This window comes from Pseudopipra pipra, chromosome 10 (genome assembly GCF_036250125.1).
Source record: "Pseudopipra pipra isolate bDixPip1 chromosome 10, bDixPip1.hap1, whole genome shotgun sequence".
Lineage (NCBI taxonomy): Eukaryota > Metazoa > Chordata > Aves > Passeriformes > Pipridae > Pseudopipra > Pseudopipra pipra.
The window spans coordinates 9,436,904-9,452,875 of NC_087558.1; the positions used below are offsets into that span (position 1 = coordinate 9,436,904).

General features: G+C 40.5%; 1 protein-coding gene across 1 annotated transcript; it reads left to right on the forward strand.

Annotated features, from left to right (window-relative positions):
• Positions 1-985: 985 nt before the first annotated feature.
• Positions 986-13,334, forward strand: LOC135419297 (cytochrome P450 2J4-like). The gene is made up of 9 exons (XM_064665582.1): positions 986-1,229; positions 2,156-2,318; positions 3,264-3,413; positions 5,202-5,362; positions 7,325-7,501; positions 8,942-9,083; positions 11,008-11,195; positions 11,884-12,025; positions 12,690-13,334. Exons 1-9 carry the CDS (start codon positions 1,059-1,061, stop codon positions 12,866-12,868), a joined length of 1,473 nt encoding a protein of 490 aa, XP_064521652.1. The 5' UTR covers positions 986-1,058; the 3' UTR covers positions 12,869-13,334.
• The last annotated feature ends 2,638 nt before the right edge of the window (positions 13,335-15,972 follow it).

Consider the following 15,972-nt stretch of genomic DNA (forward strand, 5'->3'; position numbering starts at 1 on the left):
TTGCTATGTGGTGCCTAGACTCCTTGTGTGGTTTTCATGGTCTGATTTCAGGCATGTGAACTCCCCTGGTGCTGGGTTTATGGGTCCTGCGTGTGTTGAGGTGTGGCAAAGAGTCTTGGCTACAAACTCTGTTTGTTCTCAAGTTACGCGTGTCATGACTGGTTCTTGTTGGGGCCCTTAGTTCTGTTGTAGCTCAAGATCCCTAGTAGGTTTTCCCCACGTTTGTTTTTTTTTTTTTAAAATCTGTTTCATACTAGATGTATTTTCTATATGATTATTTGTTATTTGTCTCATAAACTTTCTGATGAGTTCTCAAAATATCCTTTAGGGTATCCATCTTATGTCAAGACTGAAAGGGGAACTTCAGAAGCAGACAAAACCCTCAGTGAGGTTACCTATTGCAAATATGTTAGAAAAAAAAAAGTGATGTCATACATTAAACCAGTTATGTTTTCAATTATATTCAAAAGCATGACAAATTTTGCTTTTTGTATTAAGCAATAGATAGTTGTCTATGTATCTTAAGATAATTGTGGGCTTTTAACTTCTGTCGGTCTTGCCATTACTAGATAGAACATGTATATGGAATATATATAAAACAATTTAAAAAGTCCAAGATTTAATGTCCACTTACATTTGCACACTTAATTTGTATGTATGACTATTGCTTTTCTAAAAGCATTCATGGAGTGTTTGTAGGAGCACATACCATCCAAAATTGTTTCAGAAAAATTAGGTGGAGAATTTACATTGCCTGGAAAGTCTTTGCCCTAGTCTTTTAATACACTGTTCCTACAAATCCTGTGATCCATATTTGATAAATATAATCTGGATGAGAAGAGGGAGAGAGGTGTGCATCTATTAAATATGCTTAAGCATGAGAATGTAATAAGTGGGACAAAAAGGGAGTGGTTGATAACAAAGAGGGAGGGTTAGAGGCGGGGAAGAGTTATTATATGAAATTTAAGCTCTTATGAAAAAACTGGTTGAGCAACCAGCCTTAATAGCTTCAATAGACTATTTTGAATAAAGACAAGCTGGTAAAAGCAGATGGTAAAATGTTGACAATAAGTCAAGTTCTTATAGCTGTGGCTGTATTTCTTCTAATTACACAGTTTTTAAAGTTGCAGCAAGTACGGAGATGGCTTCCTCCTGGACCAATTCCTCTCCCAATTTTTGGGACCTTGATACAGCTGAACTTTCAGTTTAATCGTGATCTCCTCATGAAGGTACTTTTTTTCAGATATTCCTAATTGTTTAAAAGTCTTTGTCATTTCTTATGTTTGCTATGCGAAAACATCCTCTCCTGAAACTACATTGCTGGCACAGTGTAACTGTTAACTGGTCACTGTGATATCACACCCGGTTTGGTTCAGAACTGCTGGTTTGGTTGCCAAAATAAGAAAAAGTTATTGTGGTGTAAAGTAGTTTGCCAAGTTAAGAAAACTGATATTGGAATTTCTGAATATGTGAGGATCATTTTGATGCTTAAACTGATCCCCTTTTAATACTGAGATGGACAAATTCATGTGAAATTTGATATAATTTAGGATTAAATAGTTAGGGAAAAAAATACTATATAAAAAAAATTGCATTTATGGCCTGGATTTGTACCTTTCTGAGCACTGGCACTCTCTAGCTTGAGCAGTAAATAGAACTTAAGTGCACTTTGTGTGTATGTGCTCACTTATATTGAAAATGGATAAAATGGGTGGGAGGAAAGAAGAAAATAACTGGTACAGTCTCTACAAGCTATTTACTCCTCTGGCATTTCTGTGTTCTTTTGTGCTACTTTACTTGTACAAATGATAGAAACCCTCTTGAAATAAATTAATGAATTAATGAAAATACCCTTTTTCACATGAATCTTTGAGAACTGAGCCTTGGCTTATATACAGTAATAAAAGATACATTTTGTTTCTTGACATAGACCTGTGGCTCTGAAAAGTGGGAATACTCAGTTGTTTCCAACAGTGAATGCTGGAGAAGATACATATGCTTTCTCACAGATAATTATAATCTTGTGGGAAAGATGGAGAACATCACTCCACTTTAGGGCTGGTCTTGTAATCAGTGCAAAAACAGGTTCATCCTCTGTTTGTTTGCAATATGTGGGATTTTATCTGTGCTTTCCTGGCTTCTCTCCCATCTCTAGCTGGCAAAAATTCATGGCAACATATTCACCTTATGGTTTGGATGGGCCCCAGTGGTTGTACTGAATGGATTTCAAGCAGTGAAGGATGGTATGACCACTCACCCTGAAGATGTTTCTGGGAGGCTGGTGTCTCCTTTCTTCAGAGCAATGGCCAAAGGAAAAGGTGAGAATTTCTTTCCATAAATACTGCACAGAAGCATCATCTTTATAAATTGCAGCTCTTTTGTAGATTGTAACCACTTTCAGAGGTACCACAGTAAGCAGGGTTTGTCTACAAGGAATGACTGCCAGGTGAACTGCAAGGTAGGGAGGGGTGAAATAGCTTTTGGACAGTAGCAGGAGGAAAATACAAGCAAAAGAAAAAAGATTCATAATGTCTTGTGTGAAGTACTCACTGGAGCAGATTCAGAGGTGATGTGGTGAGGTAGTGGTAAGTTGTGCCACAGAGAAGTGGGAAAAAAAGCGGGAAACAGCCCACTTCCTTGTCCTGGACTTGCTGCCTCCCACTATTAAATTTTCAATTGAAGAGTGAGATTGATAGTGGGATCTTCTTCCCATTCCCTTCCTTCCTTTTGTGAACGTTTTCTTACTCCCACAGTAACACCCAGAGGCTCAGTGCGCTTCTATTTCAACCTTGCTGTAGGTTTCATACCACCAACCACACTGGGAATTCCCAAAGCCTGTCACAAAGTCTAAGCACTGAACTTTCCTGCCCTGTGGACAGGAACTTTCATCCCTGCCTGTGAACAGTCAGAGCTCTTTCCCCCTTTCCCTTCACAAGAACCATTAACCTGATTCAGGTGAGCTTCAGGCACAGCAGAGTGTGAGACGAGCACTACAAAGAGCATCTAGAGAAGCAGCTGTCAGACTTCCAGAGAAAGCTGGTTGTCTTGGATCAAGCTTAATCCTGCCAGTCATCTTATTATCTAGCTGAGTTTGTACTTTTCAGCCCTGTTAACATACTTACATGCCAGAGTTCTTTGTGCCTTTGTGTTCTTAGGCAATGCAATAGTTTAAATATATTCCGTGGCCTAGTATATCCTGTAATGTAGTCCTTGCCTATAATTAATATTAGCATGATAAAGATATCTTCCTTTAATGTATGTAGGGATTATGTTGGCAACTGGTCACACCTGGAAGCAGCAGAGAAGGTTTGCACTCAGGACTCTACGCAACCTTGGCCTGGGGAAAAGAGGTCTGGAGCACCGAGTTCAAGAGGAAGCCCACTACCTGGTAGACTTCTTTGCAAGTATGAAAGGTATCTCTGCAATAAATATCAATACATTTCTGCCATTAGTCTGATGTCCTCAGCGTATGAACTTCTCTGAAATTAAGGGCTACTTTTGTTCCACAAGAGAATGTGCACAGTCTTTCAGTGTCTTTGCAGAACGACTGAAAATGCAAAGACCCCAGTCCTGTGTTTTCAAGGAGACTATTATTGTTCAAAGTTATTTACAAAACAACTACAGCTGGGAATTAAAACTGGAGCTTATTTATTATTTATATCATAGAACACCCTAAGGGGAAAGGGATCTCTGAAGATGGACTAGTCTAATCCCTTCTCAAAGAAGGGTCAATCTGAGCAGGTTTCTTAGGGCTGAGTTGTAAATATCTTAAAGAATGGAGACTTCATCACTTCTCTGGTTAACCAGTTCTGCTGTTCAATCAGTTCTACAGTAAAAAAGGTTCTTATGTTTATGCAGAATTTAATGTATTTTTGCCTATTGCCTCACTTGATACCACTGAGAAAAATCTGGCCCCATGTTCTTTATTCCCCTCCACCAGGTATTTCTACATATTTAGATACCTCCCTAAGCCTTCTCTTCTCCAAACTAAACACTCTCTCTCAGCCTCTCTTATGTCAGATGCTTCAAACCCTTAATTGTCCTTGTGGCCCTTTGCTCAACCTGTTGTAGTGTTGACGTCTCTCATACTGGGGAGCCCAAAACTGGACCCAGCCTTCCAAATGGGTCTCACCAGTGCTGGTCAGAGGGGAAGGACCCCTCCCTTGGCCTGCCAGCAATTCATTTCCTAATGCAGCCCAGGATGATGTTGGCCTTTGCCTCAAGGGCACATTGCTGGCTCAAATATGGTGCTGGTGCATAAAACTTATGGAGGCACTGTCAATGCTGATGAATTAAGTCTTGTCTGTAATGCTATTTGCACACTCCGTGTAGCAGTGACTAGAATCTTGTCTTCAATGCAAGATTCTACCCTTCTCAACCCAGTTAGAATCATGTGAGTTGGATTTCCCAATACTGATCATTGTGCAAAGGCACAGGAAATCAGGACATGCTATGGCTAGCATTACATCAGTTAAAAGTAATTAAATCTAGCCCAATCCTATGGTTTAAGAACTAGGAGAGATTGAAATGTGGCCATATATGCAGGAGGAAAAAAAGCACAAAACAGTAAGCTGCTAATCAGAATCATGCCTTGGGTGTTGGACACTTGCATTGATACATACATAAATAAACTTGTTTATAAAAATTTATTCCAGAGTCACAAAATAGGGATTTGAATTAGATTTTCAAATAATTGCTTTAAAATTAATTATTGTATCACTACCACAATTGACTGAAAGGAGTTTACAACATTTTATTTTACTGGAAATTGTTCATCTCTAGCAAGGTCAGACAAAACATAGTGGCCTATATGTCCTTGCTGGATAAGGCTGTCTCCCTTCTTGCAGTTCTCCCTTCAGATTCCCTTCACCCACAGTGTTCTCAGTCATTCCCATGCTTGAGACATATTTTGAATTTGCTGGGCAGCAAATTTGCATAGGATGTTTTTTCCTTATCTCTAAATTTACTCTATCATATTATGTAATATTTTACATATCTGGCATTTCTTTAGGGTGCCACACATTCCTGGGATTATGGGATTGCACCATGGTTGTGAAGAATCAGTTTGATACTATAATTTTGTAAGAAAATTGCTGCTTCTCCGTGAAATGCAATGCTCTCTTCTGTGGGTAACCTATAACATTCTCTGATTTCACTAAAGCAGGAGACATTAACAGTGACATTTATTATTATGATTGCAGGGAAAGCTCTGGATCCTTCTTTCTCTCTTGTTCATTCTGTCTCAAATGTAATTTGTGCTGTCGTGTTTGGACATCGTTTCTCCAGAGAGGATGAGACCTTTCATGAACTGATTAGAGCCACAGAGGAACTGTTCAAATTTGGGGGCAGTTTTATTCATCATGTAAGTGAACAATCTGTTGTATTTCTCTAAATAAGATGGGGAGTGAGAAATGCAGATTCAAGAGGTGGCTGTTGGGCAGAAGTTTTCGAATGGGTGAGTGATGTCCTGTGCAGTTTTACTGGGCAGTGCACTCTGTCAAAATGTGATGGTAATGCTCCACATACCAGCCTCAGGCATTTGTGTTCATTGTCCTATGTTTGAGCACTCTGGTAGCCTGCTCCTAACTCTTTGCAGCAAGGCATAGGCCCATGGACTGCTCCTGGGTCATGGTTTTTCAGCCTCTAGGCACCAGACTCCTGCCTTGGACAATATGATTCTTAAGTATTAAAAGTCAGGTCTAAAGGTGTGATTCACATGCCAAGTTTAGACACTGTTTTGTAGAGTCAACAGAGAGAAGAATGATTCAAACACCAAAGTGTTTTGCCTGTGGCTACTTATCACCATTTCCTCTTTAAAACTTGGACTTGAAGACTTCCCAGAGAAATTCTACTCCTTCAGCCTGAGTGAGGAGTAGCTCCAGACACAGGCATCAGATGACAGGAAATGCTAAGCCAACAAATGTAACTCTAAGCTTGGCAATCAAACAATCTGGGAGTCAAGGACTCATCTGACACTAGAGGCCTCCTTTGCACAGAAGTGCATTCAAAGTTTTCTGGGAGTTCTGGTTCTGTCCCACTGCCAAAGTTGTCCCATACATCTTATGCAGTAAATTCTTAATGTAAAACACAAAGGAATCCCTGTAATACAAATATTTCCCTCCACATCCCACAGAGCATTCTTGTCACTGGGTTATGGTCAGGTTCCCTTTTGCTTAGCCTAACTCTGCTCCTGTAAGTTGTGTGTAGTGGTGGCGAGACCTGCTTTTAGGACGGAGAACATACCTCCTTTTCTTTTCTCCTTCCTACCCTGGCTTTGCTTAGTCCAGTGAATAAGATACTTTTCAAGGAAACAAGAACAGCTATTCAAATTGTTCTGGAGTGATGGCCACAATCTTCCCACTTCCCAGATGCAAAGAGTACTCAGTATTGTGTAAAAAATGGTATTGCTGCATCCACATCCCAATTTCTTAACTGGATCCCATGTTGTCAGGCACTAAGCAGGAGAACGCTGTGGATTGGGCTTCTCCAGAAATGGAGGAGGAGTTTTGGCAGGACCAGTAGCCAGGAAGGTGGATTGGAGAAAGTACACTGCAGATACAAGAACAATGTATACAAATTATCCAAGCATAAATATAGGCTGAAAATCAGAACGAACTTTCTAGCTATCAGAATAGGTAGAAAGCAGCTATTTCTTAGGCTAGATTTTCTCCAATGGTAAGAGAGAAGGAAAAAATTAATCTGGTTGTGTCAGCTAATGCCTTCTTCCTTTCTAGAGGAGAGCACTGAAATTTGTCAGGTAGCTGTTCCTTAGATTTTCTGGATTTCAGATATTTGAAATTTTATTGAGGACCCTTGAGAGGCCAATTGTTAGAGAGTGCTTTAGGGATTACCCAACCAGTTCAGCAGCTGCCGGCAGCCAGCCCTTGCTTTGGGTTTATCAACTCCTTTTGCACATCCTGGTGAGGACAGTTGGCAAGTTTTGCTTTTCCGTTCCCGGTATTCTCCACTGGAGGGCAGGATGTCACTTTTAAAATGCCTGAATGCAGCTCATAGGAATTGAAGATGTGACTTGAATAACTGAATAGACGAACACAGTTCATCCTAGTTATAGTAATTCTAATTTAGCTTGTGATTGAGCTGAAAGCCTGTGGAACTCTGAATCTTACCATCAAAACAGCTAGAAACTAAATAGTGTACTGTTTCACAACTTGAAAGCATAAGCACAGTCTTTGACAGGATATTTTACTAATGAGGTCCAAACCCCACGCTAATACGAACATTACCCTCTCTCTGTAGCAGGCCTTTCTAGTGCATTCTCTAGTGATAGAGACTTTACAGTGCCTCTTGTGTGTCACTCCCACAGCTGTACGAAATCTTCCCCTGGTTGATGTGTCGTCTCCCTGGGCCCCATAAGAAGGCCTTGGCTTGCTATGATGTCCTGAGCTCCTTTACACGGAGAGAGATCAGAATGCACACGGAGCGTGGGATACCAGATGAACTGCAGGATTTCATTGACTTTTACCTGGATCACATTGAAAAAGTAAGTTTTTTCTGTCAGGCTGCAGGCACTCATCCTGCATCTCCTGTCACAGCAGAAACGGAGCTGCTGTCCTGGGTACTGCCTGCCTTGTGTACGCCCTGAGCAGGTCTGCTGCTCAGTGACTGTGTTCAGTCACTACAGATGTGCAGCCAGGGGAGAAATCCCTCCCATCTATTGTCTGTTAGCTATTTCTGTCAGCCTGCTCTTCAGTCTTGTAGCTTGTGTCTTATGAATATTAATAGTGCTAGATTTTTTATTATTCTGGGGAACAAAAGCAACGATCTTGTGGACTCCAAGCATACTGCAACTGTGAAATTGTCATTATCATCCAAGCTAGTACTTCTACCAAAGAGTCAAATCAGATCTCCTTGCTATGATCATTTTTTTCTACATAATAACCAATAGCATCAGTTTGTATTTCTAACTGGTAATTCTTTATTAATAAATTACCACATCAGCTGCTATATTTTTATGGCCAGGGTGGATGTCTGCCCAACTGGCTTCTAGTTCCTGGGATCCCCTTGCTTTATTTTTTTTTTTAATACCGGCACATTCACACATCTGGCTTTCCAAAGCATTTAACAGCTTCTAAAGCATTTCACTGCTGTTCTAAGATTTATGAGTCTTGAAAATCAGTGGACCAGAAATTTTTTCAGTGAGCTCTTCTGGGATCTGTCGGATGGAAATCATCCAAGTTTGTTTATTAGAAAAATTGAACTGTCTGTAATAGATGCACAGGAGCAATAAAAAAAGATTAGATGATATTACAGCAGGGAAAAACATCCTTTCCACTTTTCAATTGATCCATTGGCAAGAGAAAGGTTTAAGACCTCTGAGCATAACCTCCCTAAATTTAGACAATGAATTCCCCCAAACCATAATGATGTTCTTTTATTGTTTTAGTGCATACATACACGTCCTCACACTTCTAATTGAAAACTGTAAAACCCCAGAGCAGCTGTATGTGAGTCATTGTGCCTTTGTAGTGAAGAAGAAACCTGAATACCACAGGTTAAGAACTTTACACAGCGCAGTGTTCGTTACCTTGTCACTGCATTGCTTGCTAGAAAAAATAAGTGGTGGACTGTGACTTGAGGCGTGAAGAATGACATGCTGGTAGACATCTTTAGAGGAAGATTTACTTATGAAACCTTCTAAACGAACCACTATTTGTACATTTAAGCAAATAATCCCTTTCTGCAAAGAACATGCAATTTAGTTTCATGATTAAAAGGGCAGTAAAGATGGCTTGTCTCTGTGAAATGTTAGCTTTTTGTATTGATAGTCATCCTTGCTGTCTAACATTCCTTATCAGTCTCTATATTGTCCTATATGCAGAACACACTGCAGCTTGGGACCAGTTATAAAATCACATTTAACCCTATTTGAATTTTTCTAACTTTCATGTATAAGCCTCTATTTTTTTCTTATCATTTGCAGTCCAAAGATGAACCCAGGTCTACATACAATGAAGACAACATGGTTTATTCTATAAATGACCTTTTCCTGGGTGGATCAGAGACAACAAGCACTACTTTGAACTGGGGTCTGCTCTATATGGTGGCATATCCAGACATTCAAGGTGAGTAATAAGCACATCACAAATATCTTTCATGCAATAGAGCAGCCAAGTCATAACATTTTCATGGATCAGAGATTATTCCTAGATACTGATATATGCCTAGTGGTACATGTACCTTTTTGTACTGGTAGATCTCTGCTAGCAGCATCAGTAGATGCAGGGAGTCTGTACAAAAGCTCTTAGAGCAGCCACAAGAATAAGGCAGTTCCCACAGTTAACCACTTGGGAATTATGCACCTGTATAGGAGACTGTGGCTGATTGAGGTGTAGGGGTCTTGGGGAAATGAAGACTGTGGTAGAGATAAGAGGACTGGAGTCACTTTTTGGGAAGCCAGTAGTTTGCACATGTGTTCCTTAAAGGAACAGTGGCCGCTGCTGCAGCCATTGGTGAGGGGTGCTCATGGTGCTTCAAGAAATTGGGTTGGGTTCTGTCTTAGTCGTAAACACGACTGATGGCTGAAAGTAATTAACCTGAAACTAATGTGTGATAATAGGAGTGTCACTGTTTGGAAATTTACTTCAATTTTGCTTTGTATTGCTGAGTATCAGTAAGAGGGACTACAGGGAGTCCTGCCCCTCTTGGTGCTCTGTACATCACAGAAGAAATACAGATAATTGCCTAAAGGTCAATTGCCAGCCTTGACTTTACTTTTGCCCATCAGTTCATTTCCGATCCCAAGGTACCAGGGTGTCTATCTAACCTGTGATTAAATTAACTCTGTGATGTGTTTGAGTTTCTTATAACAGAAATTATTCCAGTCAGGAGAGGAAACTGATGGCTCATCTATTACATATATTTGTATTTAAGAAGCTTGTTTTTAAGTCTAGTTTTTAAATAACCATCAATCACTGAATGAAAAGGAAAGGAAGAAGGATGTCTTATGCTGGATAACAGAAATCTCATTGTTACATCACAGAACATGTGCAAATACGCAGAGGAGAATAGGATTTTAAATGGAGGAAAGACATGAAGATAAGAAAAAATTGCTCATCTTGTAGCTGTCAGACAAGAAAGTCTGCTTAATCTCATGTTATCATGTTTTGTTATCACCTGTGTAATTAAGGTTACGAAAGCACTGACTCACCTGTGTAATTTTATTTAGTTAAATATAATACCTTGCACATATGTGGGAAAGCAGGGTGGGTGCAGAGTGATCCTTCCTGGGCTTCTTTTTGAACCCATTCATACTGTTGCATGTATTGAGACCCAATGACAATGTTGTGCAGTTCCACTCTGTAACATATGGAAAATTTTGGCCTTTTGTCTCACCACTAAATCAGGCTCTCCTTGTTCTCTCAACAACCCAAACAGAGATGTGTGTATATATTACACAGTGACTGATTACTTCAAACTACACTGGATGCTGAAGTGTAGTCATGCTTGCTTATGCAAGATAGTTCTTTATAGAAGGAAGTTTACTTAAAAATCTTTCTGGATGTACATTTTAAATTCTATAAGGTGCTTAAATCTCAGTTGTGAGAGCCTACCTAGCACAGTTGTGTGAAGGACTGCTGGCAGTCACAGAGCAGGCTTGATGTGATGCAGAATGGACTTCCCTACGTCTTACTGCTTCTTCAACCAGCCTGGAAAAAAGATAGGATCATTTATTAAAAATCTAAGGTGCTTTTTTTAGGTGATGTGTCCTGCCTCTCTTGAAGTTTATAAAACAAAGTTTTGGTTTTGTTAATGCTCCCAAGACTCCTGTGCAATAAGTGATTTAAAACATGTAATTTTTGAACAAAAAGCAAGTGCCAAGGAGTAGACACATTTCTTTCTTGGTATTTGGACATTGTTCTAATTGGCATTGTTTCACTTAGCAGACATTCTACATAAGAACCATTTCCTTCTAACAGAATGTTAAATAGAATTAGTGAAAATACTTGATATGTTTTTCCACCTGAAACATTGAATACTTCTCCACAGAAAAAGTTCAGAAGGAGTTGGATGCTGTTCTAGGTCCTTCCAAGTTAATCTGCTATGAGGATCGGAGAGAACTGCCCTACACAAACGCTGTGGTTCATGAGATCCAACGCTTCAGCAACATTATCTCAGTTGGCATGCCCAGGGTGTGTGTGAGGAACACAACGTTGCTTGGCTTTCCCCTCAAAAAGGTACAGACGCAGTTTCTAAGTTGCTACACACCTTTATTGCATCAGCAGAACAAGGTGTGGATTAAAATCTGTTTGTGCCAGGAGCTTCTCCTCAGTAGCAGGGGGACTGGATACCTCTGGGTCCCATTGAATGGGAACAAAGACAAGAACTCATCTGTCAGGCTGAGTGATGCAGCTCTTGGGGAGAGGGTTATCAGTAGTGAGAGATGCCCCTGGATGGAAAAGGATATTTTAGCGAAGTGTTTCTACAAACCAATGAAGACAAAATATTTGTGATTGATACTGAAGGAACCTGTGGTGGGTTTGTGCTGATAAGGCATTGGAAAGATTTCTGAATGAATTTTTGTGTGCAGAAAGCCTGTAAAAGATCTGGGGAAAAGCATGACAGCTTGCAACTAGCTTTTGTCAGAGACTAAATCGCAGAAACTCCTAACACTGGAAGAGAAAATGGATTTAGTACAAATAAAGTTGTTAGTTCCTATTGACGTGGTCACTTCCACTGTCTGGCTCGGACCAACATTCTGAAGCAAAAATATTTTGAATTCCTCACAGTCCTTACTGGGGAACTGAGTCTATCAGCACAAAACACTGAACTCCGAGAGGGAATGAACACTGGTCTCACCAGCTGGCTCTGGCTGCTGGGTGAGGACTCACAGCCAGAACTGAGTGAGCATTTTTCTCCTTTCAGGGCACCATAGTTCTTCCAAATATTGCTTCGTCCTTGTATGACCCAGAGCAGTGGGAAACACCTCGACAGTTCAACCCTGGTCACTTCTTAGATAAGGATGGAAACTTTGTGAGCCAAGAAGCCTTTTTACCATTCTCAGTAGGTAAATGGACTGACAGCACAAGCATTAACAGTTTGGATTGAGAGTGTAGAATGAAGATGTCTATTAAAAACCTATTGGTTTTCTATTTTAAACCTTTTTGTGGAAAACAATGCTTAAATCAACATGATTACTTTCAGTAACTTTTGTTCTACTGAACAAATAATAACGTGGAAAAACAGAGGTGTCCTGACAAATGTATATATCTAACTCACCTTATTTTTAGAAGGAAATTCTCTGCTAATGATCATGTCTATTGATTTGGGGCATACATTTCACACCAGACATACATTTTGGAAAGTACTTGCAAGTAGCCCTCCTGATTCTTTATGCATACAACACTGGAGCTTGACATCTCTCAGGAAAAGTAGGTCCTTATTCTTCATTTATATGATGGAATGAATTCCTTTCAGTTGTCAGTCAAATTAAGATGAGATTTTTGAGGTAATTGAAGGGATACTTGGAGCAGAAGGGCCACACGGTTATCTGTAGCTGCAGGTAAGACTGGTCAAAGGAAGAATTACAATAAACTTTGTGTCATTGATTGCATTAAGTCCTAAAGAAATTCTCAATTAGGCAAAAATACCCTAGCTTTGTGTGAGAATGAATACAATTGCTGTTGAGGTCAGGGTAATTTACTCACTGTCCTCCCCTCTTCCCTCTGCAGGGCACCGTGTGTGTTTGGGGGAGCACCTAGCGAGGACCGAGCTCTTTATTTTCTTTGCCAACCTGCTGCGGGCTTTCACCTTCCAGCTCCCCGAGGGAGTGACAGAGATCAACACAGAGCCCATTTTGGGGGGTACCCTGCAGCCCCACCCGTACAGGGTTTGTGCCATTCCACGCTAGGCTGGACATGTGAAATGTCCATGAAACATCTTTGTTGCCTTTGTGAATGTATGTCTTGAGACCACATAACGCTTTTTGGCTTGGATTTGAATTTCTACTCCAAAAGCCACCTTTTGTCTACAGTAGAAAATTTTGTTCAGACCCTCTTACCCGCTCTTGAAGGTGATCCTTTTATTTTGTAAAAGTTAATTTGATCTGTAAGGCATCATCATTCTCAGCCATAAAGGAATCTTGCAGTTGCTGTCTGGCCTGGCAGCTATAACTCTGGTACACTGGTGAGCAAATGACAAAATTGACCAGCAGACTTCAAAATTAATTCATTATCTCTGAGTTATCCTGTTTCAAAAAACAAGGAAGTTTGGGAAAACAAACCTGGAAGATTCTGCCTCTTGATGTTACTGTCATCAATTGTAACATTTCAGTCAACTTTTTGTTGATGGTCACCAATAAAAGATGCAGGAAAATATGTGTTAAGGCATCTTTAAACCTGGCAGAGGATAATTGAGTCCAGCAGAGAAAAGTTGCAGGCTGAAACTTGGTGGAGAGTGAAGATACAGAGAGAGGATTTCTTTTAGGGCACATAGTTTTAACATTCTAAAATTCTTGTTAGTTTTGGAAAGTCCTTTCTAACAGAGCAACTCTACGCCCATGCATGACTCCTGCTAGGATCAGCACTAGCAGGTTGATACAGCAGGTGCAAGGAGCTCCCCCAAGGGGCAATTTGGGCAAAGAGCCTGCTGTAGTTAGAGTCGATGGTAAGTTGAAAAATATTCATGGGAAACACCAGAGACTTTTAAAACGCCTCAGCAGTTCAGCAGTATTCCTGAAGCCACAAAGGTTTGCCATATACACAAAATGCCTGTCAAATGCAATGGAAGAGTCTATAATAGCCAAAAAGGAAAAAATTGTTTCCCGTGGTGAATATTTATATTGTCTGGAAAAGACTTGCAAAGTGTGAGTGAACTTGTACTTCATTAATATTCCTATTTCTGTGAGAGAGGACAGGACAGCTCAAGATGATCATCTATTAAATCAGTTATCAGTGGATGTTGTCCTCTGCGTGATTGAGATTAGTTTTAGCAGTTCACCATGAATCACAAATTTAGACCAGTCCCATTATTTCTAATTCAATAGCTGATGGAACACAGCATCAAAATAGTAACCACTTGATATTTAGCTGTTATTAAATTAAATGGCAGGATAGCAGTAGTGAAATATGGAAGATCACATCCTGACATTTTCTTTGACAGAAAACTATGCCCTGTTAAAAACTGATGTCCAAGTCTGTGTGGATTTGCATGTGTGCATGGGTAGATAAGGCAAAGCAGAAACTGCTGTGATCTGGGCATGTTGGAGCTGTCATTGCTTCTTAAAAATGAAGCTGAAAACATCAGTAGCATTACAAGCACTAACATCACTGCTGTGTGATGCTGTAACTCCTGACAGCCACATGGTTCCCCAGACATCCTTCCAAAAGGGAAGATCAGAGATTGGCCTGGACAGAAGCATGCCCAGGATGGCCCATACACAGCCAGAGCAGGATGAGTTCCCTGAACCCATGGGAATGGCACAACCCAAAACAAGGAGCATAAATCCCACTGAGAGGTGTCTGAGAGGAGACATGTAGGACACTTCAGAGGGAAACTGGACATCGTACACAGGCAGTTTATTCACACGTGGGTGTGCTAATGCCTGCTGTGACAGGAATTGCTCGTTGGTGATTTTTAGTCCATTGTGCACAGATGTCCAGGAGATGATTGCCCAGCACACGAGACATGACAGCAGGACGTCAGTGGGAGGCTCCCAACAACAGGATGGGAGAGCTGTGCTTTTCAGGGCCTTTGCATTTCTGTTCTTGCCTGACCTATTTTAAAAGTGAGTCACTTTAACTCATCTTCTAATAAAGCCTGGTCTTTTTGAGCTTTTAAAAGCCTTTTAAAGCACAGCTGATGTTGCCACAGAAGGCCAATGAAGCTGAGAGCAGCTCTGAGAGAAGCCCAGCTGCCACTCATGAGGTCTGTGATAATGCTCTCAGCCTCGGCTGTGTGGTGTCTCCTCCAATCAGGCTGCTGATCTGTGTCACTCCAGGGCTGCTGATCTTTAAGGGCTGTCTTGGAGACCACCCCTAATATCCTTGATTCCTCTCTCTTCTTTTCTTTATTGCTTCTGTGTTATTTCTCGTGTCTTCCTCAGGCTCCATTTTCTGACATGGCACCATGCAACTGTTCGACCACAGAGTGGAAGATCTGGCTATAAAGGTAAATACAGAAAATGTAGAGAGGCAAAGTTGAAGATTTTGGGTTCATGTAGCTCTTGGAGAGGCTCAGAGCCTATGAATTTGTGATGTTCATCTGACACCCTTTTCACTGAAAGTTTATCCACAAAGCAAATATAAGTAGTAAAGAAAAAAATTCTGTAAAGGAGTATAATGAGAAAAAAGGAAAGTGATGGTTTCTTAAAACTGCAGTAAATCAGGAAGGCTCTCTGGCAGATGGGCAATTTAATGCCTTTTTCGACTTTGGTTGTCAGTGAAAATGGCAACAGTGATCCAAAGACCAATACATTCAACACCACTGATGTTCATGGAAGATTTCTGTCTAGATTAGGAAGAATAGGTTAGAAAATAGCTAGATGAACGTGATGTTTTCAAATTGGTTGAGCTGATTCATCCCAGGGCACTTAGGGGAACACTATCAACCTCAGAGCTATTGGCAGTTATCTATGAGAACCTGTGGAGGAGGGGAAAAGGTCAAACATTTCCTTGTCTTCAGATGGTAAGAGAAGCTGCGGTGTTATAAATCAGTCAGCCTAATTGCACTTCTCAGAATATCCTGGAAAATAATCAAATTGTAAGCATTGGGAGGAAACCAGAAAGAGTCAGTGCTCACCCAATAATGTCAAAGTTACTTAGTTTTGTTTGAGGACATAGTTAGAGGTCTGTTCTCAGGAGAGAGGCTGTTAATATAATTTACTGCTGTTTAATGTGGCTTTGACACTATCTCAGGAACCCTATGGAAATGTGGGGTGTCTGAAGCTTTGTAAAACTTCATGGAAAACTCAGGAAATGCATAAGAATGTCAAACTGGAAAGATACACAGAATGGG

Excerpts from the sequence above, each read along its gene's own strand:
- LOC135419297 (XM_064665582.1), top strand. The coding sequence starts at position 1,059 with ATGTTGACAATAAGTCAAGTTCTTATAGCTGTGGCTGTATTTCTTCTA. Across the intron at positions 2,319-3,263 it reads AGCAATGGCCAAAGGAAAAG|GGATTATGTTGGCAACTGGT; the intron begins GTGAGAATTTCT and ends TAATGTATGTAG. Across the intron at positions 12,026-12,689 it reads CTTTTTACCATTCTCAGTAG|GGCACCGTGTGTGTTTGGGG; the intron begins GTAAATGGACTG and ends TTCCCTCTGCAG.